Source organism: Labrus mixtus, chromosome 17, assembly GCF_963584025.1.
Source record: "Labrus mixtus chromosome 17, fLabMix1.1, whole genome shotgun sequence".
NCBI classification, from domain to species: Eukaryota; Metazoa; Chordata; class Actinopteri; order Labriformes; family Labridae; genus Labrus; species Labrus mixtus.
The window spans coordinates 15,639,799-15,659,764 of NC_083628.1; the positions used below are offsets into that span (position 1 = coordinate 15,639,799).

Consider the following 19,966-nt stretch of genomic DNA (forward strand, 5'->3'; position numbering starts at 1 on the left):
TTGGATGGAGGCCTGGATATAACTGCCATGTTGTTACATCATTTTGATGCAGACAGATGAAGCTCAAACTGACTAATCACCACCCTCTTAATACTTGGTGTAAATTAAGTAGTAAAAAAACAGCTTTTTAGATTCATTTTGGATTCAAGGGGGGCAAAGACATGTCATGTTTCAACAAAAAGAACAGCTGATAAACAGAAACTGTTGAAGCTAGTACGAACTCTCTAACTTTTGTTTAGTTACTGCACACGCCACAGAGGTTATGTAAGACCAGTCTTCAGTCAGACGGATGGTCAAAAGCTTTCATAACCTCACGTCTAATCAGGAGGACCATTGTTATTTGTTGAGAACTGATTATCAGACTTCTAAATTCACCTTTTCATGCATTTACCACTGTGATTGGGCAGTTGAGCATGACTGAGAACCAAGCCAGACGACAATATCAAGAGACCATTGACAACAACGATATAGAGAAAAGATGTGCAACACACAGCACTGATTAGTTCTTATGTAATTATCCTGCCCTTTGTGAGTGCTCCTGCTGCCATTATACAATTATAAATCAAAATGAAACATTTAATATAACATTTTGCATGGATATAACATAATATACCAAGGCTTCTGTGATTGTATGGTATGTGGCTGTGTGTGGTATTAGTTCATTTCAATTAAGACGATTAAGAGAGAACCTTCCAGTGTCAGTATTCACTGTGATGGAACATGTAATGATGTTATATCATCAACATCTTTATTAGCGACGTCTTTTCTGTATTTTTTTCACACTTGCCGTTTATATCCACTTCTTTCACTCATCCTTTTAAACTGATTTATCATTGCATAACTGTCTTACTCATTGAAAAAGTAAGTGGTGTGATGATGCAAACTGTGAAACACAAATAATAAAAAACCACATATAATGACTTAGAGATTTGGGGATGCAGGATATGTTGTACAAAATAAGTGAATGAATGAAGAAAAAATATTGACATTCTGATAACTCTTTTATATTGAAACTATGTCATGAGTATCTTCCATTTTGAAGTGGTAAAATTGTAACACATTTTTGTTTATCTCATTTTTTCCGTGTGTATTTATGTACTCTGTGTTCTTTCATCTTTACCCTGATGTTGCTCGAGTTTCTCTGGATGCTTCATGTCTTAATTAAGGGGGAGATCAAAGTGTCTCATTAAGACGCAGATACAAATCCCACATTAAGCAGCAACATGTCAGACAACCACAGCTTCAACACACACTGCACAATGAATGCAAAGTTCCAACCCTATTAAGTAAGTATACGATGCATTTTTATTCTGCAAATGAACATATTCAAAGGCGGAAAGAGTTCATGTAGCTTGCAATAGTTGTTTGGAAAGCATTGTTTTGGTTATTTTCAACACATGCAAATTAGGACCGGACCGATATGGAATTTTTGGGCCCGCATACCGATATGAATATTAGGAAGAGAAAAAATCAGATACTGGTATATCCACCAATATCTTTCTCCAATCTGTAGAGATACAGAATATAGATATGGATACACATCTTCAAACACTTGTGGTAAAGATATATAATAAAGGAAAAATGGTCACTGAACTGGAAAATAATTGCGCATGTATGCACATCACCACTTGACACTTTGGAGAGTGATAATGCTTGGTGTAATCCATTTAGCACCCTCTGCTGGTGACACACAGTAAGAGCAATGCTAATATAATGCAATTATACTCAAATTAAATGCTATTTGACTGGGGAATAAATCGAGTAATATCGGCGCATATCAGCGATAAAATGTCACAATACCAACAGTCACTGGATATGCTAATATCGGCCTATATTATCGGCTGGCTGATTAATCAGTGGGGCTCTAATGTACATGTATGTATTACTTTAATAGTAAATATGCTCCTACTAAAATCAGAATTCAGATACTTTACCTCTCATGACACAAGTTGTTCTTCAAATCAATACAAGATGATCTCTATCTATCGCTACATCATGCTATTTCACACACATCCATATATTTACAGCCTACTCTCGCTCACTGTCTTTGTCCTCATCTCTGTGTATTGACCTCTTTGATCGCTGATTAATGAAAAAAAAAATCACCTTTTGCTATCTCGCTGCTCAGTTATCCTCAATCCTCAGTTTACTTTCTCTTTCCAATGTGCCTCACATTTCAAGGAGACTTAATCCGTATATGACAAAGACAGAGCGAGAAAATGGATTACGGAGGATATGACCAAAGTTATTGCATTTCATCGGAAGGGTAAACATCACGGCGATCCATCCAGTAGTGGTGAAGACATTTAAACAAATGGGAACACTATAGTTGTGCAGGGAGAAGGTGAGAGAAACCCCAAAATTAGTAGGATTAATCCTTTTAAGGACATTTGTTTCTGTAATAAACATGATGACAAATAATCCAACGATTGGGCCATATTTCCGTCTAAAGGTGTGGACCAACTGAAAACACTATCCATATTACTAAAGACACGTGTGAGCCATGTCAGTGTACAAATGTGCATTAATTATCATGTTTCATAAAATCCTGTTAAATCTTCAGTCTCAGCTTGGCTGTCACACCATCCCTTTTCATCCTGACCTCGTAGATCTGCTTATGTCAGGGAGTCCACCCATCAGCTGATTAAAACATCCTGTTAAGATGATTGGTCCCTCCATGCAGCCCACGACTCTGTTCAGTCAGTCTCTGATCAATACCCATTATGAGGTATGCACTTCCATCACATGATCCTTAAATAGAAACAAATTGCCTTTCTCCTCTTCAAAGTCCAGAAACAACTCAAACGTGCCACAAACTGAAACACTTTAAACGGTTTCTCCATAATTAAGACCACATTGGTATTTGTAGATTGAAGATATGGGAATGCTTAATTTGAAGTGTAGAATCATGAACCGTTAATTCTGTCATTTGATAAAAACTTTTCAGCCAATTGGCTTGAACAATGGTTGTTAAAAAGGTTGGTGTTTTGCCCGTCATTCAATGATAGCAGTTTGGTCAGCTTAATTTTTCAAGTTAACAAGGGAGCATTGTTTTTACACTGTAAAAAAGAAAGTGAAGTGTTCCCAGGAACTCATAAAAGCCATTCTGGCAATACACTACCTACAAAACTCACCTTATAGATGAAAGTATCTGTTAACGTTGGTCCAGGAATAAAAACCAGGAGATTAAATTAGCTGTCAAACAATGCCCTACTATAGGCTACTAGTTTAAAAAAAAAAAAAAAGTTGGATTGAACAAGACCAACAGGAATCATTAGAGGCACTTTGTGGGTGTGTTTGTGCATCTGAGTCTGTTTCTTTTTCTTTTTCCGTTTCCTTTTTTTTTTGGGAGATGTTATTCATGCATGCCTGTCTCACATTCACACACCCCCTGTGTCTCTCTTGTGGTGTGTGATATCATAGTCAGGGGTTCAGTTTGATGTTTACAAGGCTGATGTAGAACAGAAAGGTTCCCTTGAGGATGAGTAGATCTTAAGACTCCAGAAGCCCTTTCTCATCAGAGGTCGCCCTCTATCTCACCTCTGTGTGACTCTCTCCGACTTCCCCCTGAGTGAGGTGTTCTGTCGGGTTAAACTCTGACTTTATTCGGCTTTCGCACGCCCTGCCTCACACATGTACAGTCACCTTTCTGAACAGTACGCAGTCCTGACAGTTAGATAGATGACAGAGTTTAGGATGCTTGACAAGGTGGAACAACGACCTTCATCCATGTGGACAAACACGTACCACAATAGCATTTCACTGTCTAATAAACAACCCCAACACTGGACAGAATGTTGATTTTAGTACGAATCCGCAATACCTCAGACAATGTCCAAATACTTAACATTCAGGGCCAGTCTTTTTTGTCTCGACCTCCACAGTCTTGATTTCTCGCCTTGTTAAATAAAGGCCAAACTGGTTCTCGCACTCGCACTGAATGTTGGTGCTGGCAGTAAATTGTCGGATTTGAAGAGTATTTCTGTTGATGAAATTTACCACACATGGCTTAGTTTTTGCGTAAGAAAATCTTGCCCTGTTAATGAGGGCAACATTTGGGTTGCTAGGTTCCTCAGCCTGGTCTGAAGATTGAAACCTTTTGGTGAACTGTCTCGACAACTATTTGAAGGATTTCTGTCAAATTTGTTACACTCATTCAAAACCCTATCAGGATACGTTTTAAAAAGTGTTCATGGTTCTTTATATCTGGCCCCATTATCAGTTGTTTTTTTTTGTGTCCGGATTCTACACCCAAATATCTGCAAACTAATGATATATTAGATTTTTCTCAGCTGTTTGTAATGGTAGTTTTTTTTTTGTGTGAGTGAACAGTGATTGTCACCTGTGTCAGTATTTCATCCTATGTGTGAGTAGCATGTCTCAACAGAGTGTAAACGTAATTCCACATCCTGGGATCAATAAAGAATATTTTCTTCTAACCTGCCAAACATTTGCATTCTGATGTTTGCATTTAGATCAAAGTATTCTCTGTATATTATATTTTTAGTCTCACAACAGCTGATTAGTCCGTAAAGAAAGCACCTCGGATAATGAGTTTAATCCTTTGCCTGGAAAAGTAGGTCTTTCCATAAATCACATCTATTGATTAGTACATTTGGATATCTACAGAGTCACTTTTCTTTGTCTTTTTTTGGGGGGTGGGGGGCTTTTTGTGCCTTTATTTGAGAAAGGACAGTGGGAAATTGGAGCGAGAGAGAGAGTGGGGAATGAAATGGATAAAAGGAGCCACAGGTCAGATTCCAACCCGGCTGCCCACTCCGAGGACTACAGCCTCTGTACATGTGGTGCATGAATAACTACTGGTCCAGCGGTCACCCTAAAGTCACTTCTCATCGTAAAAGATGTCACCCTTTTGAAATAGTCTGTTCAGGGCGGGGCTGTTGTGCCTCGTCTTTAATGTAAACTGCACTCATATATAAAGGTGGGGTGAAGTTGTTCAGCTGCTGAGCTGGCAGCAGAGGAAAAAAAAACTAGACTTAACGGAAGCAAAACAGCACCAGCACCAAGTGTGAGTGCGTGTATGTGTGTCTGAGTGTGTGTATAAAGGACAATGGCAGAGTGACAGTGGGGCTTTGTTACGGCGCTGCGCATTATCGCCTTGGAAAAGAGAGCCGTTGGCATCTGCTAATCTGCAGGTCAGCTGAGGGACAGTGAGATTGATGGCTACTTAAGTGACAAACAAATAAATAAAATGTAGGTGTTACTTAGTGAAAAATTGTAATTCTAAATTTGCATGTTTCCTCTCAATTTAGCAGAAGTTCTTAGACGTCAGAATGGGCAGCTTTTGGCCAGGTGACAAATCCAATCATCCCTCTGTTTCTATGAACATTTCTTTCACATATCCTTCGGATTAAACGTGACATGAGCATTGTTTATCCATCCAGCCTGTGTTTTGTCGAATCAGATGTTCTCCGCTTCCTCCCTACAACTTGCACACAAACTATAAAGACTGTAAACTTTAATGACAACCACAGCAGAGCAAACTCAATCCCGCCAGCTTCCTTCAGAGAAAAATGTGAGGGGGGAAAAAAAAAAAAAAAAAAAAGCTCCGTAAAGTGGCAGCAGGATTGGCAGAATATGCCTCCGTACTGAAAACATCCCTGTCATTTGAAGTACAAGAATACAATATGGGAACACTAGGGTGCTACACATCACTTTGTGCCGCTGTTTTCTGTCAATGCGTGTCTTAATAATGCATGATTAAAGGAGAGCGGAGTCTCAGCCATCTGCGTCAGCCCCCTCGTGCTTGAGTTAATCACAGATTTAGAGAGGATGAACTCAGACAGGAAGCTGCAGTTCTGCAGAATTTTCTCTCCATGCATGACGACAAGTCCTTTCTTTCTTTCTTTCTCTTTGGTCCTTATTCTTTTGGTATTCAGAGTAATGAACCTTAAGCAATTTATTGCAGAAAATTGGTCCCAAGGCATCTGAGAATCAGCTCTCTATGAAAGTGTATCTCTATGAAATAAGACGCTCGCAGTGTCGAGGAAACACAAACTGAATACTTTTCTCCCTGTTGTCTTAGATTGCTGCTTTAAAACGGACAAAGACGGTATTTCTGATCGATGCTCTCTATCTCTGGTTTCCACACAAATGGTGAGCAGAAGAAGCTTGTTGTGAAAAGTTGCCCATCTGTGTGGAGCACAGAGTCAGTGTTGTGGACCCCAGCTGATGTAACAACCTTGTTTTTCTTTTCTGGACCATATCCAGTAAAAAAAAAAAAAATCTTTATATTTAGAAGAAGCGGTGCAGTAAAGGGAACTTTTTATGCTGCAGGGACTGTGTTCAAGCATTAGCAAGCTGGTCCTTGAGCAGGGTGCTGAATCCTGAGCAGTTTCTGCCAAAAAAACAGGCATTTTATAACAGGGATCAATATTGCTTCATATCCTCTTTTTTTTTATATACACCCTTCCAAACTGTTCGGTATTCTGACATCATCATTCAACCAGTGAAAAGTGGGCCAGGTGGCTTTTGAACTTTAAAGTGCTTATCGGCAGAAGCTGCAGCTCAACATAACCTGCACCTGAATCCCAATGCCTTTGACCCCGACCACACGCTGTATACAACATGTCAACTGCGTCACGCTGAGACCTTGAATGCCGCAAACACTTCTGAATCAGCTCTGTCTTTTATCTTTACAGTTTTCCTACAGCGATCACATTTCATTCATTTTCTTGATTCTACTTTTTCTTATCTCTATAACTTTTAAACCTCTGGATATGCGATAATGTACTTACAGGATAACTTAATCATCAATGAAAGCACTTTGTGATTCCTGATAAGACATAAAAAATCCAATACACACCAAAAACAGCAAATCAATCAATCAGTAGTGTTTACTTCACCTGCATTATTAATAGGTCGTTAAAAATGGCATTATACTCAAAATGTACATATTTGTCAGCAGAGTGTTGTGATTTGGACGAATGAGTGTATGAAATACTTTAGTTCATTTCTGCAATTGGGTCCTCTACTTTGTTTTTTCACAGTCTGTGACACTTTAATTGTAAAGTCAGATATCACTATATGCCTTCACAGCTGACTTTTCATAGCTTATCATTACGTTTTTTTTTACAATGTTTATTATGACTGTGCTCTATTAAGACATGAGTGCATGCAAACTAGTCAGTAATGGGGTTATAGCTTGTGCTGCCAGTCTGTCATTTCATGAAACATGTGTACAAATGGTTGCATTCACACACAAAGCTCACATGTTACAGTGTGTTAGTGCACATGGACAACAGACGGTATCCAGATACCGTAAACATGAACAGGTGTCAGAGCTTCTCAGCAGCTTCGGGATACTTCAAGTCTTTGAAATGCCTAGCATGACCCTTGAACTCTGTGTCTTCTGTTTCCCCTTTCAGGACTGGCTGAGCAAGTTTGGCTACCTCCCGCCCCCCGACCCTGCGACTGGTCAGCTTCAAACCAAAGAGGCCCTGACCAACGCCATCAAAGCCATGCAGAAGTTTGGAGGGCTGAAGGAGACCGGGGTCTTCGGTATGTGACTTTGTGTGATTTTGTTTTAAAGGGAGTATCATGGCACTTTGGATGGATGGATTTAAGATGTGTGTGTTTGTGACAACAAAGAGAGACAGAGTGAAGAAGTGAGAAGCATTTTGATTAAAAAGTGAACATTTGGGAGAACATATAACCTCTTCTTTATATTTTAATGTATTTCAAGTAATTACATTTCAAACTACGGCTTTAGAAACTGCCCTGGAGATGAATCAAAGTCCCCCTGACAACCGCTGTATTAGATTGTACGTATATGTCTACACACATGTTAACATCAATAATAATCCCTGTAACACACACACACACACACACACACACACACACACACACACACACACACGAAGACGCACATACACACACACACACACACACACACACACACACACACACACACACACACACACACACACACACACACACACACACACACACACACACACACACACACACACACACACACAGTAGAATGACAGTACTGCATACTATGTGATTTATGAGTATAACACAATAACAGTGTATTGATTTGTAGACCTTCTACTCTGCTGTTACATTACAAACTGTCACCTACACACACAGCGAACACTCCTCTCCTACAAACAGTATCATTCTTTATCATACACAGCACCGTCACATGAACCACAAGCGATATGAAGAGGAGGCTGTGTGTGTGAATGTCTTTAAGAGAGTGCAGATGTGGATGAGCAAGTATGATTTATGGTACGAACAGTTAGTCTAAGGGGATGTGTGATTGTGCATGTAAGAGGGTTTTGCACATAGCATGTATGATTTATGGCCCCAAAGGCCACTTGTACCTTCCTCAACATACACTTTATGTATGTATATGAGCACATGCAGTATGAATTACAACCCCTGAAACAGGCATTTGTAAACAGTTGTTCCTAAGTGGTGGGTATCCTCTCCTATAGAATTCTCCATGCATTTATGATGTAATCTGAATAACCCTGTCAAGTAAATTTGTGTTCCAGCTGTCATAGAGATGGATAAGTAAAGTTATATTTACAGTTTTATATTAGAATAAGGTTTAATAAACATGCCCTTATTTTTCTAAATCACAATTATCTCTCTCCTCTCCTCTACAGACCAAGCCACACTTGGTCTCATGAAAACACCCAGATGTTCTCTGCCAGATGTGTCTGAAGGAGAGGGGACGATGGGCCGCAGGAAACGAGGCTTGAACCCTCAGAACAAGTGGAATAAGAGGCATCTGTCCTGGAGGTAGGAAGACATAAAATCCACACTCTACCAGATGAGTTTACACCCCCCCCCCAAAAAAAAAAGAGATTCAAAAGTCGTTGTTATGATCATTCATAATTAATTTCTGTAATAATCCTGACTGTTGAAGGGTGCTTCATGTAGATGAGGCCATTGAGTCAATGGACTCAGAGTGAGTTCTTATCCTGATCATTGTAGTGGGCTCTTGGCAGTGAGAGGCATCTTGCTGTTGCTTGGCTACCACATTAAACGCTATTAATTGGAAACCGTGCTCATTTTCGCCATTCAAATCTCACATATATAGAAACACTGTGTCTGTGTTAGGGGAAAGACACAGCTGTATCTAACACACAAATCAGAAATATAAAAGTGGGTTTAAAGCTTTGTGTTTTTTTCCCTGTCTGTCTGTCCGTCTGCTGTATGTGCATTTTGAACTAATTGTTATGAACAGAAACTTTTGCCATCTCGTCGCCATGGCTGTAGAAGTATTGTACAACGCCATTGCTGAGAATAAGTCCAATTCATCCTTTTTTAGCTGGAGGGAAAATATCACCTAAATACATAAAGCTACACTGAACTGCTCACTTAATAATAGATGGCATGCATGTGGCCAGCTCGCAAGCTGGGAGTCATGTATTACTCTCCGTGTGTGAATCCTTTGGTCGATGAATAGACCCTCCTCAAGATGGAAAGCTTTTGGTTGGGTGAATTCAGTCCAGCAAACCGTAAAGAAACAGGAAGACCACTCCTACATAACAAAATAAATGGTCATGTAAGAGCAGCTGGACCATCTGTCAGGGACACAGCTTAGTGTTAGAAAGCACAGGAACATGTGGTTGGCTCTGTGCTGAATCTCACACGCTATGAGAGGTGATTCAATGAGATTATGATCTAAGCTGGTGTGTCAGTCACTTTGGGTACTATGTGTGAATGCATTCCTTAAAAAATACCAATAAGCAATCAAATGATGAATACGTCTGAGAGGATAAATACTGTAAAAGGCTGTCACACAGCGCAGTATCCACACCTAGTCCACATGGCAGTAATCCCCGTAATTGTTTGCTAGCAACAATTTAATAATAAGCGAAGAAGAAGAAGCAGACACAACAAAAGACACAAAGAAGAAGAGTAATACGTTTGCAAGATGACATGGCGGAGCTAGAAAACCACCTGCTTTTTTAAATCATTTGTGTGAGAAACTCTGGGTTCTCAGTGCTTTATGTCATTGGAAACTCATCTATCATGCTAATGAATATTAGACAGAATCACACAGAGGTAGTGGAGCCCCAAGGAAATGTTCATACTGTATAGGTGTGGCCAGATTGGGGGCAATGAAAATCTTGGGAAGGCCAACCAAAACCAAAATCAGTGACTGTATTTCATGAATTCTTTAATGCTCTTGCTCTTGTTTCGTGGTATAGGCTGAAAACTATTTCAGACAACAGTACAGTAGTTCTCTTCCTTAAGAAGACAGGAATAGGCTAAAATCATAATCTAAAGGAGATGATTGTAAAGGACAAAATATGTACTGGTTAGTGATCAATGAAAAACACAGACTTTAATAAATACTTCCGCTTAATCCCTGTGCAGAGCCTCAGTGAAATGAAAGGCAGTGTTTAAGTAGTGCCATGTAGACCCGCTGTACAAATAGGAAGATATTAAAGTATATTCTGGTACCTGAGCGTGTAGAAGGGCACACATCACAAAGTATTTTAAAATATGTTTTCTATATCATTTCTGGACTTTCACACAGAAATGGGCCATAAAGCGTTGATATTTCATTGTGTATTGTAACGTTGTTTCTAACACTTCTTCGTCTTTTCTTCGTTCACGCAGCAGCTGGTGTCTGTGTGTGATAAAAAATCAGTAGCTTTGCGTTAGTAATGATGCAGCCTGCTGTAGTCTGTTGCTGTAAACCCAGAGAGCTGTGTTGGCTCCAAAAACTAAAGATAGGCTATATAGCCTCGTTTCTAAATAAACATGCATTATTGTTTGTCTGACTATGGGCAGCAGCTGCATCTCTAGAGCACTGACACACAAACCTCTGCTAAATGAACGATCCAGAAAAACAGTCCCGATCTGTGATCAAAATCCGTGATTCGAACCGAACTGCGGGATTTGTGATCTGCACCACCACCAGTAATGAAGAGAAACGCACACATTATTATCCAGCCACACTGAGGCTGGGTTTCTCTCTGATTTCTCTCTCCCTGCTGGAGAGATGGGCTGTGATGTAAAGGGTCATTGCTGCTCAGTCAGTCAGGAAGCAGACACGAGGCACGACAGTCTGAGCAAAAACGTTTGATAAAAGCTCCCCGCTTCTCACTTCAACCATTCATGTTCAATGACCTTGCCCATTTTAAACATGCTGTGATGATGCTGATAAGAGAGGCAGTATGGAACTAACTTTTGACACATTGAAAGGACTTTCTTTTTTATTTTTACAAACTTTAAATGAAAAATTGGATGGCAACTGTTAGAATTCCTCGTTAATCACACCCCAACCAATTACAAACAATGCATTATCTTGAGTCATGATAGGTACAGTGTAAGATTTCACAAACGACAGCCTGTCAGTTGATCTCTTCGTATTTAAAGGTCCCATATTGTCCCCCTTTTCAACAAGTTTAAATAAGTATTTTTCATAATATGTGAGATAAGAAAGGTGACCAAGCCAACGTTCATGCAGGCAAAAATAACCACATGAAGACAGAAAATATTGACTGCAGGGCATATAGGAGGTCTGAACACTGTTCGACTTTGAGTAAGTGGTATCTCTATTTTTTCTTGGCAGGAAGATGAGTGTCCTGATCAAACATTCCCTAGAAAAATAGAGAAATAAACAACTTGTTCAGAACCAAATCGTGTGCAAACCTCGAATGTGCCATCTTGACTGAAATATTGAAACAACTTTTGGACTTATCTCAATAAAACTTAGTTCAGACATTCATGGCCCACAGAGGATAAATCCTCATGACTTATGTTTTCCATAGCCTACATAAAAATGATTATCAAGTATTGGATGAATTAACACATTAAGTTTGTTGTGCATGTTAAAGTGCTTCTCAAGATTAATAATTACAGCTTTGACAAAACCTTCAGTTTCATTTACACCTCGTGATGTCTAAATATTAAACCAATAACTTTCAAAATCAATGACATTCTCTTCAGACCCAGGTGAGCATTTTTTTTTTATTATAGGCAAATATTAGCCTGCTAACATGCTTACTAATATAGGTTACTTCTAAAAAAAAACAGCATAGCATTGTTATTGTGAACCTGTTTGCATACAGGGGTTAACAATCAACTAAAAGAACTGTGCACTAGTACAGCTTCACAGTCCTTTTAGCATGTCGGTAGATTCTCAAGTCTCATACACATTATTAAGTGCAAAAGTGTTTATATGGTTTTGCAGCTTAGTGCAATTTGGTCTTGTAATGCATCAGATTGCACAAATGATCTTTGAGCCCCTCCACTCCACCAGAGCACGAGTTCACGAATTCAACACGAGTTCAGTCTCACCTGCAGACGGATGTTGAGCTACAAGCGGAAGGGGACATCTCTTTTTTTCTCTTTATTCTGAAGCCCATATTTGACAGACATGATACCAGTTTCACCATCTGTAACACGGCTTCCTCCCCGAGGCGAGTCAGGCAAGGCAAGCTGTCCAGATAAAATTACACTCACATCCAAGTCCTGCTTCATGGCTCCAGACCATTCACACAGCCACACAGCCACACAACCAGAAAAAACAAAGTATAGCCGAGTATGCTGTGACAAAGCCTTGGACAGCCCTGGACTGATTTGACCCCTGAATCAAACTATAACTAACAGTCTAGTAGTCCTACAGGAAAAAAAATAGTTTTTAGGTCATGCTGCATGAAACCACTTATAAATGTGCTTTAGTCACCATCAACTCTCAAAAGGCAATACTAATTTAAAGCAAGCTGTGTTTGGCTACACATGCTGGTGTCTGTAAATGTGTTTCTTTTTTGCATTTAAGATAATTTGCAATTGTGCCAACTTTGGCCAAGGCATGCATGATGGCTGTTTTAAATATTTGCAAACAACCCCTGAGCAGCGGCATGCTATTTTCTCCGCAGGACAGTAAGGGTTGAATAATTTGCATGTGTCCGGAGATTTTTCAATGTCATTTTCCCATTTTACAAGTTTAGCCACAAAAAAATGAGCACAGTCCTTTTGTTGATTTTCTCCTCAGCTTGCAAAACAAAAACCCAAAGTGACTGTCAGCTTGTGGTTTGCAATTTCTGCACAGCTGCAACACAAATCTCTTCAGCTTTTATTGAGTTTTGTTTGTTGAGCAAGTGATACATAAGGTGAAAGTTACTTCTATGTTATGATTCCACCTTCTGCATCTAACAGCTGCAGAATGTATGAAATGTCTTTATGCTAATTATACATCTGGGTAAACTAAACACATACAGCTGTATACAAACTGTAATCTTTGTGTCACTGACCAAAGCAACATTTAAAGCTGCTTTGCAAAACAAAGCTTGTTTTTAGGCCCATTGCAATTTTTTTAAGCCTCATTCTTATCTCCTACACCACACAGAAAAGAGTGTAAGTGGTTGAATTGCCTGTGTTTAGATGAGGTGCAGGCTGTTTACTGCTGACAGGTCAGCACGGCTTCTCAGTTCAGCTGCTGTGTAGCTGACAGCTGGAACACACTGAAACAGGCAGGTTGGGTTGTGAAAGTGTCGACTAAGCTTTCAGAATATGTGATGCTGAGATATTGTTTTTCAAGAATGAAAGTTTGGTTTTAAAGTGGATTCAAAGCACTTCAGTTTGAATAGGGTGCTTTTTGAGCAAGGTGTGTTTTTTCGTTCGCTTTAAATGACTGATCAAGTAGTTCCTTGTTTTGAGATGAAAAGGACTGAATTCTGAAACTACATTATCAATCAATCAATCAATCGTTATCTGTATAGCACCAATTCATGAAAAGAGCAGGTAAAAAGACCTTACTCATTGTTATGTTACAAAATTTCAGGTAAAAGACCTTACTGATTATATGACTAAGACCCAACGCTGATCCATTTAGACAAGTTCAAGTGGCAAGAAAAATGTTCTTTTAAGAGGCAGAAATCCAGAAACTGCACTGGGCTTGGAAAATGGGATGGAGGGAGATACAGGAAGAAGGATAGGGACACAAATGGGAGGGGGGGGGGGGGGGAGAGCTCTCTCTAGACATGAGAGCTCAGGAGCTCCCAGGAAAATATATGGTTTATTATACATATTTAAAGAAGCAGGATGCATGTGAGCACAGATCAAAAGAAGCAGTAATGTATTTGGTGGATGTGTAATTGCTAAATTAGAATTTATGTGCCTAAGGAAAGTGTTCACTCTGTCCAGGTCAGCCTGACTTGATGCGAGTGGGTTGCTGGCCAGACAGGCCATATAGCAACCTGCAATGGTGAACTGAGCATCCTAATATATCTCAGACAGGGAAGAACAAACAGCGAAATGAAGTAAGATCCAGAGGGAAAGCAGGACATCAGGGCACAGGAGGATTGAAGAAACAGGTCGATGAGTAGAAAAGATGGGAAGGCAGTGGGAGCATAAGTTAGGTAGCTGCAGTAGTTACTGTAAAAGAAGGAGAAGATATTGAGTACAGCTGAGACTGGGAGAAGAGTGTGGGGATGTCGAGGCAGCAGGATGTAGATGAGGTGTTTAATGTTAAGTCTTGTGTTAAAAACTTCTCAGCTTTTTTTAGTTAGAAATCTACAAATCGGCCTGGCTGCCTCATAGATTTACATTTGTTACACTCAAATAGTGATAAAAAAAAACATTAAAAGGAGTTTATTTTTTTCAAGTTCAAGCATCAGAGGCATAGGATCGTGAAATATTCATATATTTACTAGTATTTGGGCTTGTTCATCAACTGCAAAGTTCAAACTAGCGCTTTGAGTCCCCTGTTCACTCAGGCTTTATGCAGCGTCGGAACCAAATGACACTGCCAGAGGGATGAGTAAAAAGGGAAGAGTCTCGTCACTGGGGACAGCATGCTTATGGCTTAATGATGACAAATTTCCAAAGTTACTTTGCCCATGTGTCATCGCCCTCCTCTACTGAAGCTTCCAGTCTGAGATACAGAAACTTTCCCAGGCGTCAGGATATGTTTGGGGTACAGTCTGAGTTGACCCGGAAAACCAGGTGTAAGCAGTGCAGCATCACACCACACCAAACGTGATGCACAGAATCAACATCTGCTTCACGAGCATGCCCTCTTCTGTGAAGACCTGCTGTTTTATGACTGGAACATTTTAGCTTTTTTTTTTTTTTTTCCATCTGATCACTCCCCTCCCCTCTTCCTCTCTCCACCTCTCCACCCCTCTACTGCTAAACTCCTACTGCCGATCAGACACCGCACGACGCCAGCAGCTCAGCCCCGCTCAGCCTGCAGAATCAGGCAGTCTGTCTTTCAAATCCAGTGAAGCAACCTTTCCACTCGCAGCTCTCAGCCAAGTTTGACTGAAATAAAGATATATAGTCCTCCGGTCTTTTTTGTAGCTCTTTTTTGTCAGCCCTGGAGCTGCTGCCAAGAAACAGATGGTTAATTTAACGGGCTTTTATTACGAACACTTGTGGATTGTTTTTTTTTTTTTTTATTATTTCTGATTCAGTCACATTTTGAGAAGTTTCCATATGGTATTGTTTATCAAAAAAGCCACATTGTAAAATATTGATGTTCTATGGAGATCTGCAGCTCCAGGAGCTTTTAGGTGCAATAAAAATAAAAGCAGTTTTCCAGGTATTTTATTTAATGTGGAAAAGGAAACGTTGCTTGCCTGCTTTTTATGGACTCGCTTACTAAATTACTTAATAGATACCAACTGTTGTACTCTTGTGCTCAATTGTTTTGTGAGGTGGGAAATCATCGCTAACACTCTAATCAACAAGCGTATAAATATCACATCAATCTGAAATCAGGCACTGGATTGTGCACAAATGAGTTTAGTTTGAGTTGAGTTGAGTTTTGAAGTCAAACCTTGACACCGTCTTTATTGTTGGAAATTATGAAGCTTCTAGAGGTGCGCTGCATCACTGAGACAATGTGCATAATAGAGTGGAAAAACTCATTTTCCCCCTTCATTTCATATTCATAACACCGTTTGGCTAATGACCTCGTAAAGACGGTCTCAGAGACGGTTTCGGGACATTTGAATCTGACAGAGAATAATGTAGAACCTTTATAAACACACACAACTGTGAGGGAGATTTGTCTCCATCCATTACCTTGACTGTGTGCAACAGAATTGCAGCCTATTGAGAAATGAAGTGGGTTTTATTGTGGGAGGACATGTGCCCTTATAATGCATGAGCAGAAATGTCTTGCAAATGTGCCCCTCCCATTATCCATTTAAAGGCGACATATTTTGAAAAATCCACTTTGACAGTGTTTTTGAACATATATTTGGGTAACCTGAGCGTCTACCGACCCACACAATGTGAAATAAACCCATCCAGTCCTTTGTTTGTGGTCTGCTTAAGTCTTACAACACCGAGAAAAGTGCTCCGTTTCAAATTTGCTCAACTTGTGACTTCACAAGCTGGATTCTAGTAAAAAAAAATCCCGCCCACTCCCCTGGTATCTCCACCCATGGACTCCATCCCCAGCCTAGAACAAAACTTTTGCGCATGTCCGCCATTTTTATTCTCGCTACAGAGGAGTGATGTCTACAGGGAAAACTCAGGGGGGGCTCATTGCATTTAAAGAGACACACACACCAAAACGGAGCGTTCTGAGAGAGCTGGTTTATACAGGGTCACAAACCTCCTCTGGTGCTTGATTCATGTTATATTTTGACCAAAGCACAGCACAGATGTTTCATTTAGACCACAGGGGACTGTATTAAAAGGGGTATAATATGTTCTCATTAACTTATGTGTTTGTCCATAGAACAATGTTACTTTATCTTACAACTTGCTGAATGGAAGATTTAAGTTTTTTTACACTTTTTTTTAAATCCTCGTTCTCTGTCCACTTTTTTGTCCACTTTTTTTGTCAAATATCTGACTCAGACTTGCACATTTTTTAAAATCTTTTTTCCCTTCACTAACTCTTTCTCATCTGTCATACTATCCCAACAGGCTATTACAATGCCCCTCTCCCTTTCCACTTTTCCCTCCTCGTCCTCATCTTCCATCCTCTGTTTGTCAGTTAAGCACCGTATCAAAAGATTCACAGTCTGCCCAGGACTGCCTGCTCAGTAGTGTCAGGGTGTTCTTTGATGTAAGCAGTTCTTTATGGAGGTATTATATTTGATTGATGTGGAAAACGTCTGACAGCACACTCTGTACTCTGATATTTATTTGCGAGTCAATGATGCGCACTCAGGAGCTGTGTTGCTGCTAAACAGCCCACAGCCACTGAGCCACTGATGATTCCTGTTTTATGCTGCAGCCAGAAACTCTTACATCTGCACTTTTTTTTTTTCTACCAACTCTGCTGGCTCATGTGCTTGTGTCTTTCTAACTGCTCATCAGTCACGGTCATGAAATTTCAAGGAAATAAACATTATCACAGAGGCATCACTGCGACCAGCCACATGTTTATTCCAGAGCTGCAGAAACCATTGACTCGTTTGACCTTTGGCTGGGTTTGCCCAAAAAAGCTATGAGTCTAAGTTTTAGTCTTTCTTTGTTTTCTTCACAACTAACAATGGATTCATTATTCTGAATACCATATGGGCAGCAGTGTAATAATAATAATAATACATTTAATTTGTAACGCACTTTATATTTTTGCAAAAGAATCTCAAAGTGCTGCAGGAAGAAAAAATAGAAATAAAAACAAATTTAATCAACTAAGCAACTAACGAAACTAAAAGCACAAGCAGAAGGCTTTGTTAGAAAGGTTTTTAGGGCCCTTTTAAAAGTGTCATCAGACTGTGGAGCCCTCAGCTGCTCGGGGAGAGCGTTCCACAGACTGTGGAGCAGAGGAGCAGAAGGCCCGGTCACCCATGGTGTGGAGTTTAGTCCTGGCGGGGATGAAGGAGGTTGGTGTTTCCAGAGCGGAGGCTTCGTGTGGATAGGGTTGGGCAAAGTCAAAGTCAGCCTATATCAAGTTAAACATGGCCTAACAGAAAATTAGCACATAGTCCGTGCGCTGCACTGTGGCGCTGTTCGCTGCTACTGCTCCTGTTCCCACAGCAAGCGTCACCGTCCGCTTCCGGCGTGTGCCTGCAGCGCAATTCCGCTCTGTTTTAAATAACCTCCGGGTCTATTGTAGACAGAGCCTGTTGCACACGTCAACCCGGACAAAAATACAGTATTACAGACCTGATTACATTTTCAAATCCTAATCTCGCCTAGGGCACCAAAATGGCTGGAGCCGGCCCTGCATCACTTCATCAACATTACGACAAACAGGCACAGAATGAACAGCAAATCATCCTCAAAGAGACAAAGCAAAATGGTATTTGCATGTTTTTGTTTTTCTCCTTCTTCCCACGCGATCTTAGAGTTCTCAGTGATGTGTTTATAGCTGAATGGCTGCACTCTGCTGCTGTCACCCTCCAGAAACGGGCCAAGTGAGGCAGGGCACGCACCAATCCGACGGAGCCGAACCGTGCTGCTGACGGAAAGCAGCACACACCAACGATGTGGAAATTGGCAGTTAGAGGATGATGTTTGTTAACTTTAAAGAACAGGTCTCCAACTGACCACAAGAACCAAAATGGAAGCAAAGAATGGCGATAGAAACAGTGAAAAGTCTTAGGCACGACAGTGTGATGTCTGTTTGCTGCTTCAACACTGTCCTTTCTAGTGATTGGAGGCTAGCCTTAAAGGAGGCTAAACCTCTTTTAAACCAGATGCTGGAGTGTAATGGTTCAACCTGCTCTACTCATATCTAATAACCTATGTTTTTGCACACCTAGATATTGGTTGTTTTTGCTGAAACATGTTGACAAAGAAAGGAATTTAACTTTAGTCTAACGGTTAAACAGATTAACTTAAAGATGGATGACGTGATGGCATCCTAAAGTGAAGCTAAAAGACTTGGAACACCCAATACTGGCTGGCTGCAGCATAGGTCCCAAAGACTGCCTCTGCCATTGGACCAGGGTCAGTCTAGAAAATGGAAATTTATGTCTGATACATTTTTCTCAAACATGGTTTCTGTAGTAAAAATTAGTTGTTATTATGCTGTTTTAAACATGTTTTTAGAAGTTTGGAGTCAATTAGTTATCTGATGCTATGAAGAGGTGCATAAAGCAATGATTGACAGCTTGATGCGGCTCCTGGAGTGCTGTGTATGCAGAATAAGCAAAGTAGAGACGGAAAGGGCGAGAGGAAACGTAACAAACACTGTCACAAGAGTGACTGATTCAAACCGACACCAGAATCTATTCTCCACGTGCTGACCTGAGCGATCTTTGAAATTATTTATGAAAGTTAAATGACTCTTGGGTAGTGGAACAGGCAGGACTTGAAAACCTTGGGTCAGACAGCCAATCAGTACTGCTCAGACTCTGACATCACCAGCGCAAGACGTCAGTGCCAATTCCGGGAGGTATCTTGGCTTCACTTTTGTATCTCCCTTGTTTTGTTAAGTCAATAGTTAAACACAAGTTTCATAAGCTGATACAGGTGTGTATTGCACTGAACGTAATGAAAAGGAGCAGTAATTGAGAGCAGACATGCCAAGGAGAGCTTTTAAATCATGATGTTACTTTAGCAAAGGGCTCTGTGGACAATAAACCTCAGCCATCAGTGATGAATAACGGCATCGTCAAATGGCCAAACCCCTAGAACACAGATGAAGTTTGGTGTGTAGGTTTTTGACCTTGTCCCTCCCAGTTAGGCAGTGAGGGAGTAAGACCCGACCATAATAACTCCCAGCTAGGAGATTATAGATTTATTACTTGTGGACATTTATTAGCAGCAGTGGCAGCTGTAGAATCAAATGTTAGTAAAGCTATTAGATGTGAGTTATGGCAGAAGATATGCATCAAGTGAAGCCCACTTTGGCTAGATCAGTTGTTTGACGTGTTGGGAATGTTCAGTTTTCTTGAGAGAGTTAGATGTGTGGTTGGATTCATCTGCTGAGTTTGTAAATATAAAGCTGTTAAACTACATTTGTAAAAAGAGTATTTGCTAATTCGCCAACGAAGCAGCGGGAGCAATATGGGGTTCAATGTTTTACTCAAGGACACATCCGACATGTGGCTGC

At 40.3% G+C, this 19,966-nt stretch overlaps 1 protein-coding gene across 1 annotated transcript in view; it reads left to right on the plus strand.

The window, feature by feature from the left end:
- LOC132992291 (matrix metalloproteinase-17-like) overlaps nt 1–19,966 on the plus strand; it is an 88,789-nt gene that overhangs the window by 40,683 nt on the left and 28,140 nt on the right. The window contains exons 2-3 of the mRNA XM_061061504.1: nt 7,389–7,521; nt 8,640–8,775. Of these exons, the coding sequence (XP_060917487.1) occupies nt 7,389–7,521; nt 8,640–8,775 (269 nt within the window). The remainder of the gene's footprint in view (nt 1–7,388; nt 7,522–8,639; nt 8,776–19,966) is intronic.